The sequence below is a fragment of the Orycteropus afer genome, unplaced genomic scaffold (assembly GCF_000298275.1).
Source record: "Orycteropus afer afer isolate SDZICR_OR568_19922 unplaced genomic scaffold, OryAfe1.0 scaffold00209, whole genome shotgun sequence".
Taxonomy (NCBI): Eukaryota; Metazoa; Chordata; class Mammalia; order Tubulidentata; family Orycteropodidae; genus Orycteropus; species Orycteropus afer.
In genome coordinates this window covers 4864335-4876033 of record NW_006921796.1, presented here as the reverse complement: position 1 = coordinate 4876033, position 11699 = coordinate 4864335, and the positions used below count along the sequence as shown (strand labels likewise).

The following is an 11699-nucleotide window of genomic DNA, read 5'->3' as shown; positions in this document are numbered from 1 at the left end:
CAAGTGTCTTAGCCACTATGCTACCAGAGCTCATAGTGGCTAAAGCACTTGACTGCTAACCAGAAGGCTGGCGATTCAAACCCACCAGCCACTCCTCGGAAGGAAGTTTCGGCAATCCTACTTCCGTAGTGATAGTGCCTCGGAAACCCAAGGAGGGGTCGCTATGAGTCGGGGCTGACTCGACGGCACACAACAACAACAACAACAATGGAGAGTAATAATGGTAGTGAGGAACTTGAGTTTGAGGGCATTGATTTTTATGCCCCTTAATTAATGTCCAAAAGGAAAATGTTCAGTTTATGCTGACTTTGAACACTGGCAGTTTTTGCTCTATATATTTGTCATTGAACTTGAATGGTTTTATTTATTTATTTTTTAAGGAGAATTAGAAAGGAAATTGACATGGTTGATTTGGTAGGCATTTTATGCTTTAGGGATCTTTAATAAAAGCAGTCTTAAAATTATCTCTCTAGTATCCCTTTGAAAGAGCAGAAAAATTCAATCGCGGCATCAGAAAACTTGGAATAACACCAGAGGGACAAAGCTACCTTGATCAGTTCAGGCAACTAATTAGTCAAATTGGTAAGTTATTATAAAAGTTTTGGGAAATAAAGTGTAAATCCTAAGGATGTATATATTATAAATTAAATGTCTCATACTAATACCATACTTTACACAAATAATGTGAGGCCACCTTTTAAGTTTGTTTGCCAACTGTGACCTCCCCCTTGAGGTATCTTTTGTAAGCACTGTGCTGATTATTAGCGTATAAGTTAACATATTGGCCTTACAAAAATGAGGGGAGAGGCAGTTGGCAAAGAAACAGAAGTCTCCATTATTTGCATAATCCGTGCAGTAGTCATGCAGTTACGTTTTAAAGATGAAGAATGCAACTCACATATTGCTGGGTTAGAGTTTTTCAGCTCTAAGGCCAAAAGTATTTTATTTTATATTCTTCACAGTTGTAGACATCAAACAATTAGTTAGTAAATTTTAATTGACTATTTTTCAGTAAAATTATGCATCCTAAAATTAATTAGTTCATACGTGTCACCTATTTTGGTCATGTTGTAAGAAGGGCCATTCCCTGGAGAAGGATGTTATGCTTGGTAGGGTGGAGGGTCGACGAAAGAGGGGGAGGCCTTCAAGGAGATGGATTGATACGGTGGCTGCAATGATGGGCTCAAGTATAGCAGGGATTGTGGGGCTGGCGTGGGATCGGGCAGTGTTTCGTTCTGCTGTGCATGGGGCCGCTATGAGTCGGAAACGACTCGACGGCACTTAACAACAATAACATAACATTTACTAAGAAATCAGTTATGCATGATAGAGTGTTAGGTGCTTGGGATACAAAAGGTGAGAAAGACATAGCCTTTGTTGTCAAGGGTTAAATTTACTAGCAAGAAAGATGATACAGGCATTTAATTCTTAAGTCACTGAATGCTAACTAAAATGTGTAATGAATTGACCGGTGTTCTAGTGCTGCTGTAACAAAAACTACTGCAAATGAGTGGCTTTAAAGAACAGAAGTTTATTTTCTCACAGTTCTAGAGGCTGGAAGTCCAAATTTATGGCAAGGTTCTGGAGGGAGGTCCTTCTTTGTCTATTTAAGCTTATAGTGGCTGCTGGCATCTCATAAGTCTGTTGTTAAAGATCTTGAGAAAACAATCTCAGAGCCAGGAGCATTGCAGACAAAGATGACAGTATGTGAAAACCCTGAGTCTTTGTAGCTTTTTTGAGGAATAGCCAGGGCCGGAATGGTATTAGTGAAGACCCAAGTGGCAGGACATGATAGCAGAATAGCAGTGAGGAGCAAGGTCTGCAGGGCTGTGCTTACTGTGGAAGCTGTCTGAGTTTTATCCTGAGATGGGACACCATTGTAGTTTCCAGAAAATGAGTGATAATGCTCTGACTCAGGTTTAAAAGAATCACTAGTTGTCATGCAGAGAAAAATTGGGGTGGGGGTATAGGATGCTAAAAGTGGAAGTAGTAAATTTAGGGCCTTGTTGCAGTGGTCTAGGAAAGATGGTGGTGGTTTGGAACAGGGGATAGCTATGAAGGGGATGAGAAGTGGCTGGATTCTGACTGTATTTTGAAGGCACAGCTGACATAATTTGCCCAGATTGGCTATAAAGTGTGAGAGAAAGAAAGGAATCCGCAATACTCCAAGTTATTTGGCCTGAGCAACTGGAAGATGGATTTGCCAGTTTTTGAGATAGGAATTATAATTGAGGATAAAGACACTGAGTTTAAATTTGATGTATTAAATTAAAAATTCTTCATACACATGTAAGTATAGGCATTAGATAAAAAAAAACCTGCAGTTAAGGGAGAGGTCTAGACTAGAGATTTGAATTTGGGGGGCATCTTAATAAAGATTTATTGATATCATTTACAGCTCAGTGTGTGTATGTGGGGGGGCCCTGATTTTTAGTGTGAGACTATAGAAATGATTGATTAGGAAATTTAGAAATATTTAATCTTTTCTATGTAGTCATCATTTTAAAAATTTGGTTTATGAAATAAAATTTAAATTAGAAAATATTTAATACAGATGTATCTAAGTATGGAACAAGAACAAAAAGTAAAGTATAGGAGAATCCTTTGGTACTTAGGAGGGGAAACATTGTAATTGACAGCTCTATATAACTGTATTCCTAATGATTATAGTTAAGAGATATTTATATATAATTTGATTTTTTGTGTGTGCTTTTTAAGGTAATGCTATGGGCTATGTTCGAATGATAAGATCTGGTGGTCTTCATTGTAGCAGCAATGCCATTAGGTATGGTTACAAACATCATTTTGCCTTATTTATGCCATATTTATATAATTTAAATCTATTGTTATTGTAAGTAATATTGTAGACAAGGTGTTCATTCTTGTTGATATATTTTGAGGGAAAGAAAGCCATTAATTCTACTAGTTACTTATTTTTTTTTTCTCTGTAAATTTTAAGACTGTAGCAGACCTTATCTTTAAAAAAATATTTATTTCTTTTAAGGTCATAGTTGATTTATGTTATCAGTACAGTTTGTGAATAGCTATATATTACTTAAATTTAAGAGTTAAAATTTGATTATTTATATCCAAAATTCCATTTTGGAGCTGAAGTGTTAATAATATAACTGAAATACCAAATTCTTTCCAAATACATAGTTGAAAAAAAATGTAGAGTCCTATAGTGCTACTTTCATGTATATATTAAATGCATATGGTTTACAATGTGTTTTACTAAATTCCTTCCCAAATTATTATGTAGATTTGTACCTGACCTTGAAGATATTGTGAATTTTGAAGAACTAGTAAAAGAAGAATGTCTTGCAGAAGAAACGTTAAAAGCAGCAAGGTAATCCAATTTTGAAGTTGCCTAAATTTGGCTATTTAAAAAGTGTATGTTTAAATTAAATAAAACATTGAAGAGAAGACTAGAGGATAAGTGTAAAATAATTTACATGTCAGTTTTATTGTACTAGTTATGATCTCAGTTTATGAAATGAGTTTTTTTATTTGTAAGATTATGGTATTCTAAGATCTTTCCAACTTCATCAAAAATGTGTAATGTGGTAGCCACCACCCGCAAGTGGCTATTGTTGTTATATTGTTGTTATATGCCGTTGAGTCGGCCCCGACTCATAGCGACCCCTCCTTGGGTTTCCGAGGCAGTATCACTACGGAAGTAGGATTGCCCAACCTTCCTTCCGAGGAGTGGCTGGTGGGTTTGAACCGCCATCCTTCTGGTTAGCAGTCAAGTGCCTTAGGCTCTATGCTACCAGAGCTCCCGCAAGTGGCTATAGAGCTCTGAAATGTGACTAGTCCAGATTGAGGTGTGCCAAAGCGTGGAGTGTCTGACTGGTTTTGAAGGTTGGTATCAAAGAAAGAGTGTCATATATCTCATTAATAAAATTAATTGCACCTATTTCTTTTTATCTTTGTTTAAATGACTCCTAGAAAATTTTAAATAACATGTGGTTCACATTATATTTCTACTCACCAACACTGTTCTAGAAAATAAGTCCTTTCTTTCCTCTTTTCTAGAGAGCAGCATTGTCCAATACAATAACCACTAACACATGTGGCTGTTGACTACTTGAAATATGACTAGCAGAACAGAGGAACTGACTTTATAAATTTATTTTAATTAGTTTAAATTTAGGAGCTCTGGTAGCACAGTGCCTAAGGCATTTGACTGGTAACCAATAGGCTGGCAATTCAAACCCACCAGCCGCTCTGTGGAAGGAAGATCGGGCAATCTACTTCCATAAAAATTTACCACCTTGGAAACCCAATGGGGGTCGCTGTGAGTCGAAATTGACTTGGTGGCAGTGAGTTTGGTTTTTTTTTTGGTTTAGTTTAAATTTAAATAGCAAATGGCCATGTATTGGACAGTGCAAATCAACAGATTTGAATCAGTAGTGATTTTGTTATATAGCTTAAAACTTGAGAGGAGAAAGTATGTAGAATTGTTAAGAATTTGTTTGGTATGTAGGTTTCATTACTATTAATTACAACAGTATATTGAGTCAGAAATGAAGGGCCACCCTGAACAGACTGGGGATAACTGGAATATCAAAAAGAATAATGGTTGAAATAGATTATAATAATATATTGAATAAAAAGAATTCATGAGTCATAATGATAATAAGAAAGGTTGAGAGAGGAGAAGGAGGGCTCCTTTTTGTAGAAGAATGCCAGATAAATAAATGGAGAAGCAATGAGCAAATTTAGAAGAAGAATCACCACTTTGTAATAGCATACTTGAAATCAGGCATGAATCATCCATGGATTCTGAAACAGTTGATGGAACGTGTTTGAGGACAGAGTATTCATTCCGTCTCAGAGAATCATCCCACCAACGGCTACTTAATCACAAAGTGAGGAAAATATATTTATGGTAGAGAGGTTGGCATATACCACCTTAACCAAGTGATCAAATTTAGCATTTAGTGATCAATAATTATGTGGAAACAATCCAAGAAATCCAGAATATGGGAAATTTTATAAGTCTCCTGGCCTAGACTTAAAAAAATGTCAAATGTTAGACAGCAAGGAGACTGCTGTAGATTAGAAGAGATTAAAGAGACCCCACAGCCAGATGCAGTGGATGAATCTAAATTGCATCCTAGATATGGGGGAAAAAATTGCTCTGAAGGACAGACAGTCCCAGTAGGGGATAATTGGAGCGATTTGAATATGGATTGCATACTAGATAATAGTGTTTTTTATTCTCAGGTGTGATATGGTGTTCTAAAATTATACATTAACTCACGGTATTAGGGATACAGAAAAGAGAGTTCACAAAATTTGATGAAATGGTAACGAGAGAGTGAGAACCTAAAGGAAAGAGAATGAAGTCAGAGAGTGGAATGGTATCTTTTAAGATCTCTGATATAAAGTTGAGCTCCTTAAAAGCAGTTATCAAGTCGATTCTGACTCATAGTGACCCTGTAAGTGTAAAGTTATCTCTGGTATTGGCAAGATCCAGATTTGTCAGAGGAAGCGGATGCCTACAGTGAAGTGAAGTCACGTCAAGGAATTGGAGGATCATGATAATCCAAATGGACAGCAAAGTCATCCAAAATAATGGAGGAGAGTTTGAGCAGGTATCGAAATTCTAGGTAAACGTAGATTCAGAAAACTCACTGCCATTGAGTCAGGTCTGACCCCTCCTTGGGTTTCTGAGGCGTTATCACTACGGAAGTAGATTGCCCAGCCTTCCTTCCGAGGAGTGGTTGGTGGGTTTGAACTGCCAGCCTTCTGGTTAGCAGTCAGATGCCTTAGGCACTATGCCATTAAAGAGATAGTAGATGCCTGGTTTTAGGAGGGAGTAATTGGATAGCAGTTGGGTCACCTGAGCCTCAAAGGAGCGATTTCTACCTTCTGGTGGTGGAGGAATAACCACTTGAAGGGCAGTAGCTGTACATGAGGGATTTATATGCATGAGGGATGGGGTTGGGGCCACTAATGTTTCTAAAGGCTGAGAGGCAAGCAAAGTTTTTGAAAGAGCAGATTTCAGTTGAAGTAAGAAGATGTAGAGAAGCATTAAGTGAACAGATTTCAGATGAGGAGGAATTTGTTTAGAATGACATGAGATTCTACATGACTAGGGGTGGGAAGAAAAATTATAGAACTCTATTATTTTTAAGTTCCAAGATGCCCTGCGTATTCTTTTTTAGGCACTGAGTTAATGAGACAATACTGTGAACTCCTGTGGTTTCTAGCCAAGTAATAGAAAAGTATTGGGCTGAACATTTACAATCAGGTAGATACACTAGTTGGAGCAATCAATTGTGGGAGAACAGAAGGGCAGTGTATGCACAGGGAGACAGCTTAGGGGACAGGAGTGCATGGGAGGGAAGAGGTAACTATGGGGAGGAAGTAGGAAGAGAGATGTTACATTGTGGGGGAATTGCAGTCAACGTCATGAAACAAAATGTGTATGAACTGCTGTATGGAAAATTGCTCTGTAAACTTTCACCCAAATCACAATAAAAATTAAAATAAAAAAGAAAATGAGTTTAATCCTAAACTCCAAGGAGTTTTACTTAGAAGTGTCTTGTAATCTTCCTACTTTTGAGTGTGCACATCTAACCTGATGAAAGGTGGATTCAAAAAGTCACAGCTCCTTTTGAGAGAGGAACCAAGTAAATAATCTGTCCATTTTTTAGGCATTTGGATGCAGTCCTCAGTGATCATACACGAAATTCTGCTGAAGGCACAGAATATTTCAAAATGCTCGTTGATGTTTTTGCTCCAGAATTTCGAAGGCCAAAGAATATACATCTCCGAAATTTCTATATCATTGTTCCCCCTCTGGTGAGTATTTTCAGTACCTAAAATGATTTTTTTTTAACTTTTTCTTGTTACAGAGCAGATCGGTTTTCTGTTTAACAATTCATACACATTTTGTTTCATGTCATTGATTGCAATCCCCAATGTCACAGAGTCATCCTGTTTCCTCCCAGTGTTTCTCATTCCCATTCACTCTTTTTCCTTGTCCTTCCCTTCTGAACTTTGTTTCTAGGCAAATGCTGCCCTTTTGATCTTGAATAACCATTGTTATTTTTTCTGAGGAGTGCATACCTCCTTGGTGTTATTGTTCATCTTATAGACCTGTCTATTGTTTGGCTGAAAGTTGGTGAGTGAGTTCAGTTTTAGGCTTGAAAAGGACCAAGGGCCACAGTCTGTGGGTTCCACCAGTCTCTCTCTGACCAGGGAGCCTGGTCTTTTTTTTTTTTTTTTTGTAATTTTGAGTTTTGTTCCACATTTTTCTCCCACTCTATCAAAGATCTTCTATTGCTATCTTTTTCAGAGTTGTTGGCAATGGTAGCCGGGTACCATCTAGTTCTTCTGGTCTCAGGGTTGTGGAGGCTGAGCTTTGTGTGGTCCATTAGTTCTTCAGACTAATTGTTTCCACGCATCTTTGATTTTCTGTACTCTTCTTTGCTCTAGATGGGGAGAGACCAGTAGTTGCACCTTTGATGGCTGCTTGCACGCTTCTAAGATCCTAGGTGCTACTCACCAAAGTAGGACGTAGCAAGTTTTTCTTTGTGCACTGTGTTGTGCCAGCTGACCTTGATGTCCTGAGACTATGTTCCTAAGCCCCCAGGCCCAGTGACTCATTCCCTCAAGGTGTTTGGTTACGGCTTAGAAGTTTTCATAACTTTGCTCCCTGTATTCATTGATGTATTTGCAGCGTAAGTAAATACAAATGTAAAAATCCCCTCTGTCAAACTTACATATGTTTGGGGGAATAGTTCCATTCTCCTTCCCAACCCTGTTCAGCTTGTGTGTTTCTCTCTGTTCACTCATAGATGATTGTACTGTTGTTACTGCAGGATTGTGTATGGATTCGTATTTTGCTGTGTTGCCTTTACTCTTAGGCTCCTCCCAGTGTCTTCCTTTGATCATTTTGTGCTGACTTCATCTTATTGTATATTGCCTTTCCCTTCACCCAAGTTAATACATGTCTGCCTTCTAGTTGGTTGTTGTCCCTCTCTTCCCCTCCCACCCCTGGTAACTTACCAAAGAATCTTTCTTTCTGTGTGAAACCTTTTCTTAACTTTCTATGATAGTGGCCTCATATAATACTTCTCCTTTTGTCACTGACTAACTTCATTCAGTATAATGTCCTCCAGGTTTATTCATGTTATGAGGTGTTTCACAGATTCATCAGTATTTTTTAACATTGCATAGTACTCCATTGTGTTTATGTACCATAGTTTGTTTATCCCTTTCTCTGTTGATGGGCACTTAGTCTTTTTGCTATTGTGAATAGTGCTGCAATGAACATAGGTGTGCATATACATATGTGTGTCACGACTCTTATTTCTATAGGATAAATACTTAGTATTGGGATTGCTGGAGCATATGGTATTTCTACTTCCAACTTTTTAAGGAAGTCTCATATCATTTCCACAGTGGTTGTACCACTGTTTAATCTTCCAGCATTGTATGAGGGTTCCAGTCTCTCCACACCCTTGCCAGCATTTGTTTCTCTCTTTTTGATCTTTTGATCTTTGCTATTAATGCTGGGAGCTCTGGTAGCATAGTGCCTAAGGCACTTGACTGCTAACCGGGAGGCTAGCGGTTCAAATCTACCAGCCACTCCTCGGAAGGAAGATGGGGCAATCTACTTCCCTAGTGATACTGCCTCGGAAGCTCAAGGAGGGGTCGCTATGAGTCCGGTCCGACTCGACGGCACATAACAACAACAAAATTAATGCTGGAGCTCTGGTGGCATAGCACCTAAGGTATTTGACTGCTAACCAGAAGGCTAGCGGTTCAAACCCATCAGCCACACCTGGAAGGAAGACTGGACAATTTACTTCCATAGAGATACCACCTTGGAAACCCAAGGAGGAGTCACTATGAGTTGGGGGACTGACTCTATGGCAGTGAGTTTGGTTTGGTTTGGTTTGGTTTAGTAATGCTGGGGTGAGTTAATTTCATTTTGTTTTGCTTTGTCTCTCTCTAATGGCTAATGATTGTGAGCATTTCTTCATGTGTCTTGTTGGCAACTTGCGTATCTTCTTTGGTGATGTGTTTTTTTCATGTCTTCTGCCCATTTTTTAATTGGATTATTGTTCTGGTTACCTAGTACTGCTGACAAGAATATACCACAAATGGGATGGCCTTAACAAACAGGAGTTTACTCTTACAATTTGGAAGCTTTAAGTCCAAGTTCAAAGTGCCAGGCTCTAGGGGCTATGTGAAAGCCCCTTGATCTTGGGCTTTAGCTCTGCCTCTTGCTTCTGGGCCGCTGAAGCTAGAGGCATCTCTTCACTTAGGCAGCTACGTAGGCTGCTGAGGCTAACAAGCCCAAGGTCGACAAATAAAATGGCACAGTCCCAATGTTACCAAATCACACAGCAGACCATTAATTCAAGTCCATTTAAGTCCCAAGGTCAGCAGAGCATGGCAGACTGCTGAATGACACAGCTGCATGCAGGGTCCAAGTGTGCTATCAGCTAGAGACCATTCCCAAAGCTGTTTCTTATATATGGGAAGCAAGGCACATACCCAAAGCAGCTACTCCGCTGCTCCAATAGAGTCCACCATGGAGTTAATTACCAATCCCACCATGGGGAATAACTACATGCATCTGCCCAGCCACTCAGCCAGGCCCAGCCAAGTTGACACACAAAGTTAACCACCACAATTATTTACCTTTTTGTTATTGAAATGTTGAAGTCTTCTACAAATTTTAGAGATTAGTCCCTTATCTGATAAGCCACTGTCAAAATTTTTTTCCCAGTCTGTGGGTTTTCTTTGTACTCTTTTGGTGAAATACTTTGGTACAGGTAAGTATTTAATTTTTAGAAGTACCAGTTTTCTAGTTTGTCTTCTGCTATTTATACATTTTTAGTTATATTTGATAGTATATTTATGTCATGTATTAGGGCCCCTAAGTTTGACCCTGTTTTTTCTTTGATGATCCTTATAGTTTAGGTTTTACATTTAGGTCTTTGATGCATCTTTAGTTAGTTTTTGTAAATGGTGTGACATGGATCCTGTTTCATTTTTCTGCAGATGGATATCCAGTTTTGCCAGCACCAGTTATTAAAGAGATTATCTTTTCCCCTTTGTCACAGATCAGCTGTCCATAGGTGGATGGATCTATTTCTGGATTCACAATTCTGTCCCATTGGTCTATCAGTGTACCAGTACCAGGCTGTTTTGACTACTGTGACTTTATAGTAGGTTTTGTGTGTATGGCCTCCTACTTAGGACTTTGCTTATCCAGGGTATCTTCCTTTCCATATAAAATTGGTAATTCATTTTCCATCTCTTTAAAGAGTGATGAAGTACTCTGGATTGGGATTGCATTATATATGTAGATCACTTTGAATAGTACTGACCTTTTGACAATGTTAAGTCTTCCTATCCATGAGCATGGTATATTCTTCTATTTATGTAAGTCTATTTTAGTTTCTTGTAATAGTGTTTTGTAGTTTTCTTTGTATAGGTCTTTTGTATCTCTGGTTAGATTTGTTCTTAAGTATTTCACCTTTTGGGTGGCTTTTGTAAATGGTATTGTTTTCCTGATTTTCTTTTCAGAGTTCTCTTTGTTAGTGTTTATGAATCTGACTGATTTTTATATGTTGATCTTGCACCCTGCCACTTTGAATTCTTCTGTAAGTTCTAGCAGTTTTGTTGTTGAGTCTCGGGGATTTTCTATGTTCATGTTCATATCATTTGCAAATAGAGATAGTTTTACTTCTTTGACAATTTGGTTACGTTTTATTTCCTTGTCTTGCATCACTGCTCTACGACTTCCAATACTATTGAATAGAAGTGGAGATAAAGGGCATACTTGTCTGGTTCATGTTCACAAGGGAAATGCTTTCAGTCTCTCTCCAGTGAGACTAATGTTAGCTGTTAGTTTTGCAAATATGTCCTTAATTATGTTGAGAAATTTCTCTTCTATCCTTATTTTGTTGAAGTTTTTTTTTTTTTTTGAATCAGAAATGAGTGTTGGACTTTGTCAGAAGCCTTTTCTGTATGGATTGATATGATCATGTATTTCTTTTCCTTTGTTTTATTTATATGGTGGATTATGTTGATTATTTTTCTAATGTTGAACTACCTTGCATAGCTGGTATGACTCCCACTTGGTCATGATATATTATTTTTTGATATGTTGTTGGATTCTGTTGGCTAGGATTTTGTTGAGAATTTTTGCCTCTGTGTTCATGAAGAATATTGGTCTGTAATTTTCTTTTTTAGAATTGTCTTTGCCTGGCTTTGGTGTCAGGGTTACACTTGCTTCATAGAATGAATTCAGGAGTATTCCATCCTTTTCTATGTTCTGGAATAGTTTGAGTAGAATTGATGTCAGGTTTTTTCTGAATGTTTGGTAGAATTTGCAGTGAAGGTGTTTGGGCCAAGACTTCTGTTTATTGGATTTTTTTTTTATGGCTTGTTCCATTTTATCTTTTGTTATGGGTCTGTTCCAACGTTCTGCCTCAGGTGGTTGTTAGTTTGGGTAGGTAGTGTTTCTAGGAATTTGTCTGTTTTTTCTAGGAGTTCTAGTGGCATAGTGCCTAAGGCATTTGATTGCTAACGAGAAGGCTGGCAGTTCAAACTCACTAGCCACTCCTCTAGGCACTGAAACAAGGCGGGCTTGTGCTTACTCACTGATCTGCACTGAACACGTTTCCCTTGTTACCCTACTGAGAGGGATCAGGTCTTCGGGA

General features: G+C 38.3%; 1 protein-coding gene across 1 annotated transcript in view; it reads left to right on the top strand.

Moving 5' to 3' along the window:
• Positions 1–11699, top strand: part of WASHC4 (WASH complex subunit 4) — a 103937-nt gene that overhangs the window by 77336 nt on the left and 14902 nt on the right. The window contains exons 26-29 of the mRNA XM_007948241.2: positions 474–582; positions 2719–2785; positions 3263–3349; positions 6669–6816. Of these exons, the coding sequence (XP_007946432.1) occupies positions 474–582; positions 2719–2785; positions 3263–3349; positions 6669–6816 (411 nt within the window). The remainder of the gene's footprint in view (positions 1–473; positions 583–2718; positions 2786–3262; positions 3350–6668; positions 6817–11699) is intronic.